The sequence below is a fragment of the Acanthopagrus latus genome, chromosome 5 (assembly GCF_904848185.1).
Source record: "Acanthopagrus latus isolate v.2019 chromosome 5, fAcaLat1.1, whole genome shotgun sequence".
NCBI classification, from domain to species: domain Eukaryota; kingdom Metazoa; phylum Chordata; class Actinopteri; order Spariformes; family Sparidae; genus Acanthopagrus; species Acanthopagrus latus.
The window spans coordinates 16596116-16614817 of record NC_051043.1 but is presented as its reverse complement, the minus strand read 5'-3'; the positions used below and the strand labels follow the sequence as shown (position 1 = coordinate 16614817).

The following is an 18702-nucleotide window of genomic DNA, read 5'->3' as shown; positions in this document are numbered from 1 at the left end:
ATCCTTATGATTGATTACTCGAATCACTGAATGTGGATTCATGTTTTTATAATCTCACACATCTAACACATTAATCCATGATGAACACAATCATTTGCAGTCCTTTACTAAATTGTTTAAATGAGTCAAACCTCAAGCAATTACAACTGTAAAAGCCTTTAAGACATAACAGTCACAGGGGACATTATTCTGGTCTTCTTCTTACTTTTATGTATATCTTCCATGTAGGATTTTTAGTATTAGTACTATGTGGTATCAACACTTTCACTTAATACTTCGTCCACCGTTGTCCACAGCTCGGGGGGACACGTCCTCCTGTTTGTTGCACATTAGCCCTGAGAGGTCGAGGTGTCAGACCCCTTCAGACAGAGACAAATGCCATCCCGCCTGGTTTTGTCTTCAGCCGCATGTGTTACCGGTCCATCAGAGGCTAATTAACATAGCAGGATCCCCAGTGATCCCACTCTGCTCTTCTGTCTATACACAGCTCCTGTTACACTTTACGGCCTGCACAGCGGGACACTTCCAACAAGATGCTGTTGTTTCAATCAACCCCGAAAGTAAACTGGACAGCGTGTGAGAAAGTGTCATTATGGGTCTGTGCCTTCTCATGGATTCAACCAGTAAAACCGTATCATCAGATAAAGGGATAATTTCCACAGGCAACACCCTGTATAAACACCAAGACAAAGAGCTAGTAACAGTACATTTTAAACAGATATACCATTGTTTTAGAAATACAGATGGAAGGGCGATGCTGTGCCTGCAAAACAAACTACTCAAAAAAATCCATTCAAGGATTCAAAGACTGCTGCAATGACTCTTGAATCTCCTTTACTAACAGCTGAATCCATTCAAGGATCCACAAACCCTCTCCAGGTTCCCCCAAACTTCTTTCAGTAATGCAGGGAACCCTTTAAAAAAATCCATGAAAACTCCTCAAGGATCCCTGAACAGCCTCCTTTAAAATGCCTGAATTCCAAAGGGTTCTTGAAAGCCTACCAAGGGTACATAAAAATCCCAAAAGACTTCCAGACTTCAAGGAATCCTGGAACATCCTCGAGGATGTCCAGACACCTTACACAACCAACCTGAAACTTGTTCAGTAATGCCTGGAATCCAGTCAAGGGTTATTAGGAACCACAGAGTCCTTTAAAGAACCCCAGACCTAATTCAAAATCATCTTCAAGGACCCTGAAAAGATGTCAAGGCCAAGGCAAGTATTGCTAACACTGAAACTTTTTCAGTAATACCTGGAATGCATTCAAGGATCCATGCAAACCAGTTGAGGATTCTTGGGATTTCTTAAAGACTCCTGAAACTCCTTCAGTATTGAGTCCCTTTAAGGACTGCTAGATCCAATTCAAGGAGTCTGAAGCTTATTCAAGGACCCTGAAAACTTCTAAAAGATATGAAGATCCCAGTGAAGCTTCTTCAACAATGCCTGGAACCTCTTCAAGGATCGTTGGAAAGACCCCAAAGATCTCCAGACCCCTGCAAAACCCATGAAACTTGCTCAGTACTGCCTGGAATGCATTAAAGGAAGAACCCTTGAATACTTCTCAAAGATGCCAAGCACCCAGCAAAGATCACTGAAACTCTTACTTCAATAATGCCTGGAACCCCTTGGAACAACTCAAGGATTTCCAGGCCCCTGGTAAACCACAGAAACGTGTTCACTAATGTCTGGAATTCATTTAGGGATCAACGAGAAGCCCTCATGCATTCTTCAAGGGTCTCTAGACGTTCGTAGGAATACACGATTCCCTTTTAGGAAACGTTAAAGCCTTCTCCAGGACCTCTGGAACCACCTTAGATACTCACAACCACCTTTAAGTCCCACTGAGCCTCTTCTAGATTCCCAAAGCTAATCTGACATACTCCTGGAAGATCCTAAAAGACCCCTGGAAAAACCCACTCAAGGCCCTCTGGACGCCCCCCCCCGCCCCCTCCACCCCACACCACTGAGCCATGATGAGGCAGCGGACACAGACAACACTTTTCACCTGGAGGGTCCAGCCCTGCACGGATCCTCCTGTCCCAGCGTCCAGCCTGCTCTCCACATCAAAGCATTCCTGGTGTGGAAGCGGCAGCCCGGGGTGGCCGGCTGTAACCTCCCTAATAAATTAAGATGAAGTGGCAAATAAAGCTGCACCTGCACGCCTGACGTCTTCACCCCCAACACATGGAGGAAGCGTTAAGAGGCACTGCAGAGAGACAAAGGACAGAAGAGAGAGGAGGAGGAGGGAGAGGTGGGCTGATTTTAGATTAAAGTTGCAATCAGATAAAAATAATAAAGTTACATATAAAAGAAAGAAAACACTGGCATACAAGAAGATTATTTATATGACCCTATTATTATTATTATTGTTATTATTATTATTATCATTATTATTATTATTATTATTATTATTATTATTATTATTATTATTATTATTATTATTATTATTATTATTATTATTATCAGCCTACATTTATTTATTTCAAAACAAAAATCCTTATGTAAAATAGGCCTAACATTACTGGCTATAGGCTATTAGAAATCCACAAGTTTACACACAATAGGAGCCTTAATAGGATTAATGTAAGAAAGTGATTAATGTAAAATAAGAGAAATTAAGCAGGATGAAATTAAGAAAATAAAAGCGGGACACTATTCAGTCGAGACCTCCAGCACTAAAACATCCTACAGCTTTTAGATTTTAATTTAATGCTCAGGGACTCTTTTCCAAACTGGCCTTATTTTGAGGGGTACATGACAATACACCCTCCTTCAGCTTTGCTTTGTTCATTAATTTCACCTCAGTAGCAGATAAACGGAGAAAAGGTTAAAGGCAACAGGCTTTTTCACGCTACAGTGTGTGGATGTCTGCATTGTCCTGTTGTCAGTTCCCATGGAAGTCCGTTGGCACTGAGTAAATGATACCATGCCTGTCTTTCTTTTCTCTCCCTCTCTCACTCTCTCTCTTCTTTTTCTTTTTCTTTTTTGAGTGAAGCTTTCAGTCAGCACGCTGCAAACAAAGACCCGAACATAGAAAGATGTCGACATTCTTCTTTTTAAATTCAGGAGCCCATCGGTCACACCCTGTGGAGAAAACAACTCTGAACAGAAACGTGGACATTCCCTTGTATAATAACTCACTCGTGCTGGATTTAACCTGACTCATATTGATTTATTTTTACATATAGAATATTGAAGTTAATTAATCTATGAAATTATAAAGAAAGTTTTTTTTTTTATTCTTGTGCTTTTATTCTGAGAAAGAACAACATGTGTAGTCACATCATGTATTGGCTTTCTAAAGGGTAAAATCTAATTAACAGTCTTTTGTTACTAAAAAAATATTATTATGATTTTAAATAAGGTTATTAAGGAAAGATTTGGGTTTAGTATTAAAAGGAGATTCAGTAAAAGGTTAAAGGCCTATAGAGGCTTCATTTTAAGTTTTACTCTGGTGTTGTGTGTGGGAGCATGCTGCTGACATAATCATGTTTTTTTTTTTTTTTTTTTTCTTTTCCCAGGTGTGATTGTTGTGAAAACACTGTAATCATCCTCAGTGAGGAGGACAGACTGTAACAACCTGCGGGACACATCCATCACCTGTTTACCTGCTCTGTGGCAGGTCACTGTGATCTGGGTAAATACACCTCCTGACAGAGATCCAGCACTTCATGCAGGATATATACCTTTAATATTTTAGTAGGGACTCAGATCTATTAGTGTACATTCATCATTTTCCTGCAAATACCTTAATCATAGACTATTTTGCAAAGGATTTGCACTATTGCAGTTTTTAAATACGCCATTGACACATCTTTTACTAATTTCAGGCTGACTGATGTAATAAAAATAAATATGCTGTGATAAGAAGAGTGCTTTGTGTATGCGTTTCTTCAGTTTACAGTTGTGGCCTGAATAACTGCATTTCAGTGGTTGTATATGCATTTAGCATGTACCATAAATAGGCTAAGTTAGCAATTTGCATGTGAGTATACGCAGTAGATTGTGTTATCAGCCAAATTATCTTAACATTTCTTTTACAGGAAAACATTTAATGAGAATAGAACATATCTTGGGTGATTTTGACAGCTTAATAAACATTAGAAAAACAATCTGTCCTCAGAGGACGGCACAATGTCCTGTTGTTTTACTTTGCAGGACACTTTTAAGTGGCCACGTTTTTTTTTCGTTTTAAACACTGTTTTCCTCAGGAGGACAGCTTGTTAATTAAGTTGTGGAAATATATTCATTAAATAAATATTTCCCTCTTTGTGTTATTACCTTTTTTTTAAAAAAAATAAAAAATCATTATTGTTGTAGGTTAATACTACCTTTCTGTCCAGCAAAACTACATAGTGTACCTTAAACTCTGACAATAAAGGCTGGACACCCATTGATTTCCAGGCAGGTTTAGTTTATCACCTTTAATTAAGGTGTCTTTGCATTACGGACTTTCCTCGTTGTTGATCAATGAGCTAATTTATAAGCTAGTTTGCAGACTAGTTTGCAGTTGATCAGTAGCAAATCAGAATACAGATAAAATATCCTATTTAGAAAAAAAAAGAGTAATAATCTCAGAAAAAGTTTACTCTTCGTTGGTCAACTTAGACGCCGACTGTGTTATTCTCTTCCAATGAAAAGACAAAGAAACCAGTGAACCTCAGGTTAATCTAGCCATCTTAGATTTAAGATAATAATAAAAAAAATTGCCCCCCCCCCCGCCCGAATAACTGCTCCTGATCCCATTGGTTGGTTGGCTCTTGGACGCGGCCAATCAGCGCGCAGAGAGCGCAGACCGGAGCGGTTCATAGGAGCGGCGCTGTGTTGACTTCACCTCAGAGGAAACTTGGATCTGTTCGGGGTGCGACACTCATCCATCCACTCAATTAACAGCTAATTAGGAGAAGGCCATCCTGGAGTCTGGAGCGCGTGTCTGTCCGTCCGTCTGTCTGTCTGTCTGTGAGGCACTTCATCACGGTCCTGACGACGTGCTGGGCTCCGCTGCTGGAACACAGACCCGCTGAATCTATTTCAGGAGGTAAACTGGACCCTGTTCTCTGTTGGACCCTGTTGGTTTAAAGGGCGGGTGGTGAAGTGTTCACGGGAATGATATTTAATTGATGCATGAAATAACCGAATAAATAAAGGCGAAAGTTACAGGGGACAGAGAGGAGCTTAGACTATTAAATCATTGTTATAATAATCGTTCCATGAGCTGATGTTTTTTAATCATAGATTTTAAAAAATATACATTTGCTTACCAGTTTTCTTTCTCACATTTTTAATCTTCAATATAATCCTTGATACTTTGCAGGAATCATATTGATGTGGGTCCATGGACATCTAATACAGATAATTATCTCATGCGCACTTTCAAGCCTAGAGTTTTCTATTCTATATTCTATTACTTATATATTATATATATATTTTGAAATTAACTAGTTTGCCGTCCTCAAGCCTTTTTTATATATTGTTTTCTCGGTGTCAACATTTTTTGTTTGTCTCGGAGGTAATAAAAACAAAAGAAAAGTAAATAATGAATTCAGTCCAAGTGAAGCTTGGCTGCTGGGGACTGATGTAAGCATAAAGCCTGATGCGGACTGATTTGTTTAGTCAAAGTGAGCCACGCTTTATTATCTGTCTGCTCTTTCTTTATCTGCCTAAGTAAAGGTTAGATGTTGAAAGATTACCTAAAATCCCATTTGTCTCCAGACATAAACTGGGTGCAAACACAGCCGGGCGGAGGACTCGGGGGCAGACATGTCGGACAGCACCGGCTGCGAGTTTGAAATCGACGTGGAGGGCCTGGAGACGGAGAGCGACGACCTGCCGGACTCCTCCAGCCGCCCCGGCTCGGAGCCGCTCGGCCCCGCCGCCTCCGAGGACGACGGAGACGGCGGCAAGGCCGACGACAAGCCGGGCCCCAGCGGCCTGTGCATGGGGGACCAGAGGAAGCTGAGCCGGACGCCGAAGTGCGCCCGCTGCCGCAACCACGGCGTGGTGTCCTGCCTGAAGGGACACAAGCGCTTCTGCCGCTGGAGGGACTGCCAGTGCGCCAACTGCCTGCTGGTGGTGGAGAGGCAGCGGGTGATGGCGGCGCAGGTGGCCCTGAGGAGGCAGCAAGCCACGGAGGTGAGCCGCGAGTGTGTGTGTGTGTGTGTGTGTGTGTGTGTGTGTGAGCGGGTCAGTAGTTTTGATGCTTTCAAGTGCTTTTATTCAGCAACGACTAGAAGTTTATTTCTCTTCATGAACTCATGTGAGAACTGATATAAGATCAACAACAACACAAATCAAATCTTATATCTTATCTTATAGCTTATATCATGAGATGGTCTTTTTCTATCTACTCCTCTTGAGATCCATGCTTGTAAAGATGTTTTTAAAGCCTCATTAGACAAAGCTTCAACAGAAATCTTCATCGAATGGCATTAAAATAAATGATATTGTGAATTATATTATGGACTGCATGCGTTTGCGCAGCGAGTGTTTGGTACTTCCTCTGATATCCTTGCCTGTCAGACATGTCAGGCCTTTAAGGTCAGGTTGAAAATGTGACCTAATTTAAAGTAACCTTCATGCCTGACCTTTTCACTCAGTGTCTTCATATCCCAGTCAAACCAGTTTTTAAATGCCCTTTGTTTTTATTTATTTGAGCTGCACTGCAACATCAAGGCCGACATTTAAGACCACGATAGGCCCCAAAGTGGAAAACAAGTTTTGCTGCAGAAATTTAATTTAAAAAAATATCAGTCGAAGAGCAGATACTGTGCTGCCTTCACGTACTCCTCATATGAATTATCATACATTAAACATAACTGGGAGTATGTGTATGACACATGCTACGTGGCTTCAATTGTAAACAGCCAGAGCTTTCTGGTTCGCTCGGTAGTGACATTTCATTTTTGTGTTGAATGTGACGACATGTCGCAGTCACTGTGTTGATTTTGAAATGTAAAGCATTAGCTACTTTAACAACAAACTCTGTTTTGTTTGCCCAAGCAGGCTGAGCAGGGTTTTTGGAAGCAGGTTCAGGCTTAGTTTCGAATTTAAGCTTGGACACGTAGAGGCTCAGCACAAGATTCAGGGTTTGACATTTTATGTACTTTGTTTTTAAGTCTTCGTTCTACTGAATGAACACTGATGTCATGGATCAGTGGTTCTCAAAGGGGCGTCCCACGAGCGCTGAGGGGCGACTCCTGTTGTTCCAGATGCTAAACACTCATGATTTAGCACAAATAAAAGTGTATTCACACAGCCTAATCAGAGAACATTAAGGGAAATGGTTTTTTTTTCATAGTATGTCTGGTCGTCTCACTGTCTCTCCCCAATGTAGACGGTCGGACATTTCAATCCCTCACATATGATCTCCTCAAATTAAAATCTATTTGAGGGCTGCGACCCTAAATGTGTGTGTGATTTAGTGAATTGACTGCGGTGATGACAAATATTTGAGAATGTCTGCGGTGAAATAATGACCCGCGTCAGCTGTGGTATTTTAAAGATGGTACCAGATGGATGTTTTTCTGATTACTCTGTGTGTGTGTGTGTGTGTGTGTGCGCGTGCTCTTGGCTTGTGAAGCTTAAGTGTATTTTTACGCACAGTCTTGTGAAAACATTGTCTCAAGTAATCTACTCAGGGTCAGTTCTGCTGTTTTTTTTTTTGGTAATTTTTCAATTTTCTGTATCTTAACATGACAAAGGTTGATGTACTTAAAATTTTGGCACGCTATTTATTTGTGTCAGATTTATCACAGTTAAAGTGTTTCGATAGTGTAATCCAATGTCTTAATAGTAATCTACTTAAATTATGGGTAATTTCTTAGAGTTATTGAAAGGGTCTGTAAACAGGTTAAAGCTATACATTGTTTAGCCACTGAGCAAAATATGACAGGCCTGGCAATTACCTTTTTATTAAAGAAACAAGAAAAACATCCTGGAAGCAAGTGAAGCAACTCTTTACTTATTTTTTTTTTTGTTTTGTTTTCTTCAGGATAAAAAAGGGATCTCTGGCAAACAGATTCCAGCAGAGAGGAGGGCGATATATCAGCGACATATTCGACCGTCCACCATGCTCGCCAAAAGCATCCTAGAAGGTAACGGGGCAGCAGATGTCACAGACAGAACCACGTTTTATCTCTTTGCATCAGACGTCTGATCTTCTTCTGTTCCTCTTGGCCTGTCCTCTGTCCCTGTGTAACTCTGACGAACCCTCTGTTTCTCCTGTAGCTTGTCTTGGATTTCTGTCTTTTTCCATTAACGGCACCGAAACGGTGATCAGGACTTGTTAACATCTGTGAGCGGTGACTTGATGAGCCTTTTTTGGCATGTTTAGTACGTTCGCTAATTAACAGCACTGTCACAACATACAAAGATGATTTATTTGCAGAGCATGATTTATATTCAGAATGAAACGTCTCCTTTGTTGTTGCAGTTTTTGCATGTTTACCAGAGTTGTGAACAGTTTCTGCATGCGTGCTGCGATCCAGCTGTAATCCAAAACATATTGGCTGTCATAAACACATTTGAATTCTTTCCTCTGATGACAGGATACCGTCCGGTGCAGTCTGATCCTTTCCTGGCGGCCAACTCGTCTCTGCCCCCACCACTGAGCGATCGCATGAGGAAGAGAAGGGCCTTCGCCGACAAGGAGCTGGAAACCATCATGCTGGAGCGGGAGTACAAAGAGCGAGAGCTGCTGGAGAACAGCCAGGCGGCCACGGCTTCCCTCCTCTTCCCCAACAACATGGTCCACCACGCCGCAGAGTACAACTGCAAGACGGCCTACTCGCCGGGGGCTCAGGTCGAGCCGCAGCCCAAGGAGCTCTGCAACTTCCTCGGCCCCAACTGCCTGGATCTGTCCATGCAATACCCCGCCGGCTCGGCCAACGTCGAGCTCATCTCCTCCAACGTCAGCGTGGCCACCACCTACTGCCACTACCCGCTTCAGCCGTCACGAGGCGGCTTCATGATGTGGCCCCGCGGCGCAGCCAACCTCAGCGACGCTCTGCTCTACCAGCAGTGCCTGTTCAATGCCACGGCGGTGCAGAACATGAAGCCCGGCGCCGTGTGGGAGCCAAAGGTGATGCCTGCAGAGAGCCAGCCGCCGGAGCAGGAGGCCGCGGCTGCTTTCGCTACTAAACTGGAGGGATCCCGAGCCGCTGCGCTGCAGGACTCGTCAGACCTTCAAAAGTCTGATCCCAAACCTTCCGGTGTGTCCCAGGGGGGGCAGAGAGAGTGCTCGGCCTTCTCTCCACCGAAGAGGAGCTTCGGACAGTCGTTCCCCAGTAACTCTCATTCCCAAAACTCAAGCCAAGTCCTGAACAAGCTGAGCAAGGACAGCGCTAAGCTTTCCATGAAACTCAACTCCTTTCACTCTCTCATCCAGCACTCGCTGAGTGAAAAAAACAGCAGCGGGGCCGTGCCGGAGCTCAGGGCTCCATACTGCAAAGAGCTCTTAGAGGAGGCCGCCCGCAAGTTCAGGGAGGGATCCGCCAAGGACATTCAGGCCGTTAAAATTGCAGACAGGTACGGCAAAGACTTTCTGTCCAAGCCTGTGGGGACCAAGATGGCATCCAGTGAGTCTCTGTCCTTCTCTGTGGAGGCCATACTGAAGAGACCCACACCCGCTATGAGTCGAGCATTCCATTAATTTCCATTGTGTCTTTTTCTTGCACTATAAGCTTCAGGTTCGTCTCAGTACGACGGCATCTCCAGTTGTGGTTTCGGGCACTGCATCAGAAGTCAGACCAGCTAGAAATTATCCCCCCCCCCCACACACAGTGTAATATTTATGTACAGTATATTATATTTTACACATGCATGTTTAATAAGTTTATTGTGTAGAGTATTTAAACATTATTCCAATGTTTTCCTCATGTCAATAAACTTTATAAGACTGAACTCTTTCCATCAAAAGTCTTGTATTTCATTTTGTGCTCACGTTGTGACATTTAACTGACGTCAGGTTTCTGGTATCTGTTATTATAATCTATAATATGACGATTGCGATATGATTGGCAAGAAATGGGAACTATCATTATTGCATAATTTTTTTTGCTGAAAAAACTCATGATGTGACATTTGTCGTAGTCTTCATGTACGGAGAACAGGAACACATTTGACCTTCAAAAGAAACTGCAGCTTCTTGCAATTTGAAAATTGTGATTTTGATAATAATAGTATTTTGATTAATTGTGCAGCCCTAATCTGCATCCACCAGTACATCACTACTGCCTTCACTTTCATACTGAGCTAACAGTGGATATCAGACTTGTGGTGGGGAATTGGACAACCAGTGTCAGATTTGATCTGTCTGACATGTACAAATATAATATAGCAGATAAAAAAACTTTGTCTTATATTAATTTCTTTGTGAGTTGTTTAAAAATAATAGGATCTTTTTAAACGGTAAATGGTTACTTAACTGTTTTTGGATTTTTTAGCAAGTTAAATTAAGCATTCATTTGTAGACAGGATCTTAATTTGAAATCTTGAATTTAGACACATTTTGAAAACAGTTAATTTTCAAAATAAGAGCAGATATTCAGTTCAAATTCCAGTGTGTTGGAAAAAAAATACAGCAGACAGATTAACAAAGAACAATTAAACAATTATTTATCATACTTTATTAAATTAATAAAAGAAGTACAAATTAAATGCTTGTTGTTGACTTTTCATATTTGCTGTCTGAGGTTTTGATTTTCTGTTTTCATTCTGGGGTTCAGTTTATTGTAACTATATGTTAAATCTGGACATATCTTATGCATCGAGCAAGTTTTAGCAGAGGGTTAAAAACAATAAAATCAGTGCATCAGACCTATCACTGAAAGAAACTGTACAGAATACAGGGTCTTATTTTGGATTCTGCACCGATCATTGTACCTTAATATCAGCCAAAATCTAAACACAAATATGTTCTATATACATTTCACAGTTGGTGTATAAGACCCAGCCTTCCTGACAGTCATTAAAAGAATATTGTTTTTATGATGTTATGTATTTGCATAAACACGCATTATGCAAACACAGCACATAAATGAAGTGCGGATGTGACGGAGGGGATGTAAACTAACTGTGATTCTCTCGGGGCTGAAACGTGATATCGGCCCTATAAATCTTTGAGCAGCATCATCTCATCCGTCCAAGATGCATTTCTCCACTCATTCCTTTCCAGTTACAGACTCTCGGTGAGTGTGTGTGTGTGTGTGTATGTGTGTGTGTGTGTGTGTCCATGCTGAAAGACAGCTCCAAACATGGGTTTCACATGAGCTACAGAACACTGATCCGTGGAATAATGAACAAGACGAGGGGTTAAGAAAAAACCCAGCCCTGCCTTTACTCTGTTCTCTCTGGCACAAAAGTTCACATTTCATCAGCGTGAATCTGCAGCCAAAACCACTCGACTCGTTGACAAAAGCTCTATTTTCACGTCACTTGACTTCTCCCCCCCTTCTTCTACTCTTAAGCCAACTGAGAAGTCTCATGTCAGGAGGAGACTGTGGATGCATGTCCTGTTGTTGCTGCTGTAATTGGATTTGGCCCGATGATGACATTTTGTGTCACCAGTGAGAGCTGACATCATTTTAAGTAGCACGTGGTATCACAATTTTTTTTACAGAGTGTGTGTGTGTGTGTGTGTGTGTGTGTGTGTGTGTGTGTGTGTGAGTGAGTGAGAGAACGAGAGGGAGAGAGAAATACAGAAGGAGAAGAACAAGTGCAAGTTGCTTTGAACAACTGGAGAAGATAGAGAGGAAAATTACATATTTCTGCTAAAGAGTCTTAACTTTTTGTCTGAATGTTCACGTTTTGTTTTTTTGTGTTTCTCCATCTAAATTTAATCATTCATGTTGCTTTCAATTTTGCCCCCTCTAATATATAATGAGTGTTTAGGAATGTGTATGTTTAAAAGAATAGTTCAGTTTTGGTAAATAACCTTACTAACTTCCTTGAGATAACCGACAGGCCTGCTGATCTTCTATTGTACATATATTTTATTTATTTTCAGTAGATGGTTAGCTTAGCTTAGCACAAAGATGGAAAACGGGGAAACACCTGGCCTGACTCTGTCCAGTGGTAACAAATCTGCTCACCAGCTCACTTATTATAGCGTTATGTCTGTTTGTTGAAGTGTGAACATGTTGCGACTCCACTGAGTCTGAAATCCAGGCCAAGAAACAGTCTGGCGCATAAACAGCTGTAAAACCTCAATGTGTTGATTTACGCTGGTTTTTTTTTTGATTGGATCAAACAAACAGGATAAAACATGTTAATTTATGAGTTTGGGAGATCAGAGAGGCAGATTTTGTTCATTTAGAAAAGAGCCTGTCAAGCTGTTTCCCCTGTTTCCAGGACTAATTCTATTGCAAACAAGAGAGTATTGATCTTCTTATCTAACTCTAATTAAAAAATGTAATAATTAATTCATTTAAAACACATCTTTTCAAACCTTTTTAAGCTCTTACTTGTTTGCAAAGGGTTGCACTTTCAGGTGCATTATGTGAGAATTTCAGTTGAAAACATTCATGTATAAACTTAAATCATCAACAGAATGTAAAGAAATAGCAGTTTTTTTGATAGTAGCCAGACTGTTAGCAGTAGCCATGTTGCTAACAGTGTCTCTGTGACAACATCACCCGGCAGTAATACCACAGGGAAACACTAGGAGTGGGGAATTTGGAAAGCTGTCTGTTTCCACTTTAAGTATAAGTAACAGTAGCACAGGATACAAGCGCTCTGTTATCGTCATCGTGCTTTAGAAAAAGGCACATACTATGCATTTGCATCAAAATATGCCTAAAGTATCGAGGTAAAAGCCTCACTGTCCAGTCAATCATCAAAAAATTGTCAAAAACCCTAAACCTAACCCATTATTTGATGGGAAGGGAATAGGTATTGATCATAATATACTTTTCTTACAAATAGCACATTTAAGGTGATTTTTTTATGTTATGCACACCAAACACACTTAAATCTATAACAATGTGCCATTAAAAATAAATAGATTATATGTAAAAATCTCTGTAATTTATAACTGTATCAGTTAAATGAAGCAAATAGTCATGTGTATGAGTATAAAATAGCATAAATTACACATATTTGAGTCAGTAAGAGGAACCTCAAAATATTGCTTAAATAAAGCACTTTTCATCCCTGCTGTTCACACATTATCATCATTGGCAAGATAAAAATTAGGCTTTCTTCCCTAAACATTTCCAACCCTCAAGTATCAAGTCTGCAGGTATAACAGGAGCACAAAGAAGGCATTGTTTTGTCTATGACTTTACAATTTCCGTGTGTGTGTGTGTGTGTGTGTGTGTACATGAATATATCTTATTTGGTGCAATAAAGTGTGTGTGTGCATGTCCATGCTCATTCTCTCTGACAGCAGTTGGCTACTGAGCAGAAGGTGACAGTGTTTGTCTGCACTAACCGCCACTGATAAGTATCTGCTGAGGTCCTTAAAGTCTCATTCCCAAAGTGTGAGATTTGGCATGTCAGCAGAGTTAACCGGGTTTGTTGACTCATCCGCCTCCGCCCCTCCCCCCGGCTCCCTCCCTCCACCATCCTTCTTATCAACAGTTGTAGTTCACACAGTAGCATTTTGTTTGGGGTACACAGGTGTCGTTTTGCCATTTAAAGACTTGACTGACTCTCCTTCATGCTGTTATGTGGGGAAAAGGCAACACACACACACACACACACACACACATGCACACAGAGTCGGTGTGGGAGTTTTCTCTGTGTGTCTCTAGTTTCAAGGCTCAGTTTGTTGCTTACACTGACTAATGTGATCTTGTTAAATGTCACAAAGCTTCATTTTTAAAGGACAACACCAGAGATTGTGCAGTTTTAACCCACTTTTCAGCAATTTCATGATTCAACACCCAGAGCGTTATTGTCATCTGTAAAGAAAACACAGGACCATAGCAAATTTTGTAAAATGAGAACAGAAACAGGAAAGTAGTTAATGAGACCTTAAGGAAACATAAAGTTTGAAAAAAGAAATTAAATACTTGCAGGTCCATGCTTTTGTGCTCTCGATTTTTATGTTTACTATATGACCAAAAGTATATGGACACGCGTCCCTTTACTTTTGTATACTTTTACTGAGGTTAGGTTTCTTTTATGGTGCCTTACTTCCAAGGAAATCCGAATAAATGTTCTCACTGATGTTCTTCATGACTTTTAACAGAAAATGTATCAAAATGAGCTCAAAGGGCCACCTGTGATGTTTTCTCTTGGAGCTTTCAGTCACATCTCACTGCCATCGTTGACCTTTTAAGTGGTAAGTAGCTTTGGTGAATGTCTGATTTTCCATCCAGCACTATCACGAGGTTACGTTTTGTTGCATTTGTCTAATAGTTTGATTTGCAAAAACTAGAATGGCACTCAGTAAAGAGCATAACCTCCACCAAGGCCCAACAGTCCCTATTGATCCAATGTAATCCATAATTATTAACCATAATTTAAGATCACCAGATCAAGGATCATTGAGATCCGTGCATTACTCCCTGAAAAATGTATGAAAAAAAGACAGATCTTGCAATACTAAAGAAAGTGGGAAAATGTGTCCTGATTGGTACCAAAAGTTAACACCGTCTATTCAGGTCCAAGACCCATCCTCCTTCCGAACTTGTGGAAATCCGTAGAATAAATTTTGCAAAATCTTGCCGACAAACCAACTAGCCATCTAGCCAACTAGATGGGGGGAAACATAACCTCCTAGATGGAGGCGACTGGTGACCTTCAAGTCAAATGCTGAAACGCTAAACTAACACATGAGTGTGATAAACAAATAAACCTTTCAAATATCAGAATGTTAGCATGATCATCATGAGCATGTTAGCGGGCATACGGTAGCATTTTAGCTCAAACCAGCGCTGTATGGCTGAGTACAGCCTATCACAGCTGTTAGCATAGCCTCAGCATAGACTCGCATGTATCAGTTATTTGGAACAGCCCAACAAAATAAAATAAAAAAAAATATAATGGGATGCGATCAGTGAGCAGATGAAATATGTAGCGTGGGCTTCCCCCTGCTGCGATACAACGGCTCCATTCTTCTTCTGCCCTCCTGCCCATATAGCATTTGGCTGCCCTGCCAGTGACTGTGTGGTTGGTTTATTGCTTTATCACCGCCCGAGTCGTCTCAACCCGTAAGACACACGCACACACATGCACACACACACACTCAAACACAAGCACACACGTCTACGAACCCTTCTCCAGGTGTTGAAGCAAGCCAACCATTCCACTGTTGCTGTTGTCACGCCAGCAACTCCCAGCCCATCTGATACGCTACAATCCTTTGCACATTAAGAATCTATTAAGCACCACAAAACTCAAACACACATTCACAGAGAAATCACACGGTGGCTTATTTTGACTCTAGAAATAAATGGCACATACTGTATTTTGCATTGGCGGTCAGCGGGCGTGAAGGAAAGGGTGGGATCCCTATTCATTTTCACCCGTGTTGTGTCCCCCTGACTCTACCAGCAGCGGGGAGAGGAGCGCTGGCCGGTTCCTGCATTCCTTCCCAGCACCTTGTAATCCAATAAGAAATGTGTAGCGCCGCAGCTTTTTGACAAGGAGCTCCCACTTAATTACCATGTTGTTAGGGCTGACAGGCCTGGGGGCCGATAGGGGCAAAAGGCTGGTGGTTCACGTCTGAAGGGGGTCTTGGGAATATCCTGAAAACACACGTGTACGCACACTTGAGGCATATGAACGGAGATGATAAATTTCGCCAATGACTGGTCTTTTTCTTTTGTCAGTTCGGCTGTGGTGGCAGAAAATGATCTCATGGGTTGTGTGGGATCTGCCATATGCAGAAAAATAAAAGAAAAGAAAAAAGCCATGCCCACTTTGATGCCACTATGGTAGATAAGACATGATAAAGTGCCATCTAAGGTGGTCCAGTATCTAAGAATGTGACAAAGGGTTCCCCGTGAGTTTAATCTGAAACCCCTTTGTTTCTCTCAGCGCGCCTGCATGATGTTCGGAGGTGATCGTGGAGGAAAAAAAAAGAAAAAGTGTGATCATGCTGGACAATCCAGAGCAAACTTACTAAAGTTAGGTTGAGCTGTTTGTGGCTTTTTGCATCACTGCACTCGATTTGCTTACGTCATTAATGTCACAGTGCATCATGACCAGAGCAAATGACTGTTTGTCTTATCAGAAGCTGTTATGATCGAAATCTGGAGGTTTGGTCCTGTTGAGTCATTGTTACTGTCAGACTCTATGTGTCTTTTTTTTTTTATTGCTGGTGTCCTTATCAGAACGTTTTATTACGCTGCTTGTGCTGAAGAGTGCCTGCTAGGTGACAATATGCCCTCATAAAACCACTGCAGGGGTCGTAGTTAGGCTTGTAATAACCTTTTATGTGACCACGTTCAGTTTTTTTCTGTTGGCTGCTCCAGATGTCAGGTAGCACACAGGCACCATATTACACTGTATAACGTCATCAGAGGGCAGACAAAACCACCAACTCTGCCAACAATACAGAAATTCCTTCAAAGATAATATGAGGCCTTTTATTTGGCAAGCAGTAGGAAAAAACAAGAGCCAAAGCAATATAAGACATTTGAAAACTAAACCAAGGACAAACCAAATAAAGCGCAGGAAACACAGGTGGGAACACCGGTGGAGCACCGGGGAACAAACACAGAGCGAACACCGGCAAGGTGAGAGAAGGCTAATCAGAGACAGGTAAAACTAATCAGGACAATCTCAAGGGAGGGAAAATGAGATAAAAACAGGGAGCCAAATTTACGAGCAGATGCCAGTTAGTTGTATCTGACTTTCATTTATAAGACTCGTGTTGCAGGAATATTGGATGTTTCAAGCAGCAGTGAGGGAGGGTTTAGGGTGATATCACAACGTTCTTCCAAAGCATCAGGTGTCATCGATTTCACCCGGGAACTTAAAAGGTGACTTTGAATGAGAAGAACACGGTTACATATGTTTCGAGGTTGTTTACACACACTTTCTACAGGCCAACACTAACACAGTCTATCCATTGTACAGCTCCCTGTCGACTCCTGAGGGTCAAGAATAATTATCTCTACCAGCGGCACCTGTGCTCCTGCTTTTGTTGTCTCAGGAGCCTCCAGCGTTACCCCGTACTCCTGCTCACAGCAGGGAAAGAAAGACGCTCTTGCAACACAAGCTGACATTTGGAGCACTAAACATGACAACTGAACAGTCCGTCTGTGGCTCAAAGTAAACAGTTACCCCTTCTTCTCAGGTCCATAAACTGATCGGCCCTCTTCAGCCTGCCCTGAGGGGAGAGGGAACGACAAGTGAGGTTTTTGTTTTTGGGAGGAGAGGTTAGATCACCTCTGTGTACTCTCTGTGAAGGCGTGAGTGAACCCGTGTCAATTTGCAAGTTGAAGCTGCCAGACGGCGTGTCTCGTCTTCTCTGCAATAATTTTGAAACATTCACGCGAGTATCAAGGAGAAAGGCAAATTCAGCCACTTCAAGTCTCAGATGATAGCAACATTTGCAAGTGTATGCAAATAGTTGTAAATCTTTGAGCAGCCGGTGTTTGGAAAGGTGAACCTTGAGAGAACAAGAAGACAAAAACAAATTGCCCTTCACTTCATCCGAGGTCCATTTGCGCCAACAGCTCGTCAAATTTGATCACACGATCTTGTCTTTCTGTTCCTGAGTGATTTTGTAAGATTTACTTGATTTTTTGAGTTTTGCAAATATGACTTCATTTTGAGACAAAGGTCAACATCTCCTCCACCTGCCGAGCTTTTCCAGGGAATTTGCCAGTCTAAACAATCATGTAAATGCTATGGAAAAACACTTTGTGTCGCATAGTCGCCCAAAGAAAATATCACGATCCTCTGCGACGTACTGTCGCACTGGACAGAGCACACTTATCACAAGTGTTATTTCTGCCGGGGCTGTTGTCTTTGCTGCCGGCTGCCCTCCCCTCGGCTTTTATTCACAGCAGTCCTGTAGCTCCAGTATGAATGGAAAAAAAAATGATCGGTTGTGGTCGCCGCTTCACAAGCACCACTGCACGTAGAGGTCGGTGCAGATGGTGCAGCTGTAACATGGTGATAAATGACCACTGCACCTGGCTTACGCTAACTAGAGTAAACACTATGATTGCCAAGGTTAACACTTAAAAGCTCTGATTTGCATAGACCTATAAAAGTGTATTCAAATGTACACTCCCTTATGTAGAGCTTCCCCCCAGGCAAACAGTGCATCTATGTTTAGAGTGGAGCCCATACTTGCTGTCTTTTACCACTCTGATAACACACAAAAAGACCTTCTAATGAGATTTTGACTGCACTGATAGGATGAAAAGATGCAGGAACTGTATATAAACTGCACCAGAGGACACTGATATTAAGAGCAATTTTTGGTATTTAGTTGCTTTGTCCCTTTCAATGAGACGGACAGGAAGGAGAGTGGTGTGCTCTGAATCGATGTGTTTGTAACAACAGCAGTCAGAGCTGATGAATGCTGCAGCTCCACTGACATTATTCAGGTTTAGATGGCTTCAACTAACCCATTTCTTGTCTTTAATGTTGAATATTTATGTTATAAAAATACTAGTAAACAGCACTATCCATTATGTGAACCAAAACTGTGGTCAGAACCATATAAGGGATAAGTTGATTACTTGTAGGTTTACTGGCAATTATATTCTATTCTAAGTATAACATATATATATACA

General features: G+C 41.6%; 1 protein-coding gene across 1 annotated transcript; it reads left to right on the top strand.

Moving 5' to 3' along the window:
* Positions 1 to 4807: 4807 nt before the first annotated feature.
* dmrt2a (doublesex and mab-3 related transcription factor 2a) lies at positions 4808 to 9901 on the top strand. Its single transcript, XM_037099548.1, has 4 exons — positions 4808 to 5039; positions 5714 to 6133; positions 7992 to 8094; positions 8548 to 9901. Exons 2-4 carry the CDS (start codon positions 5762 to 5764, stop codon positions 9648 to 9650), a joined length of 1578 nt encoding a protein of 525 aa, XP_036955443.1. The 5' UTR covers positions 4808 to 5039; positions 5714 to 5761; the 3' UTR covers positions 9651 to 9901.
* The last annotated feature ends 8801 nt before the right edge of the window (positions 9902 to 18702 follow it).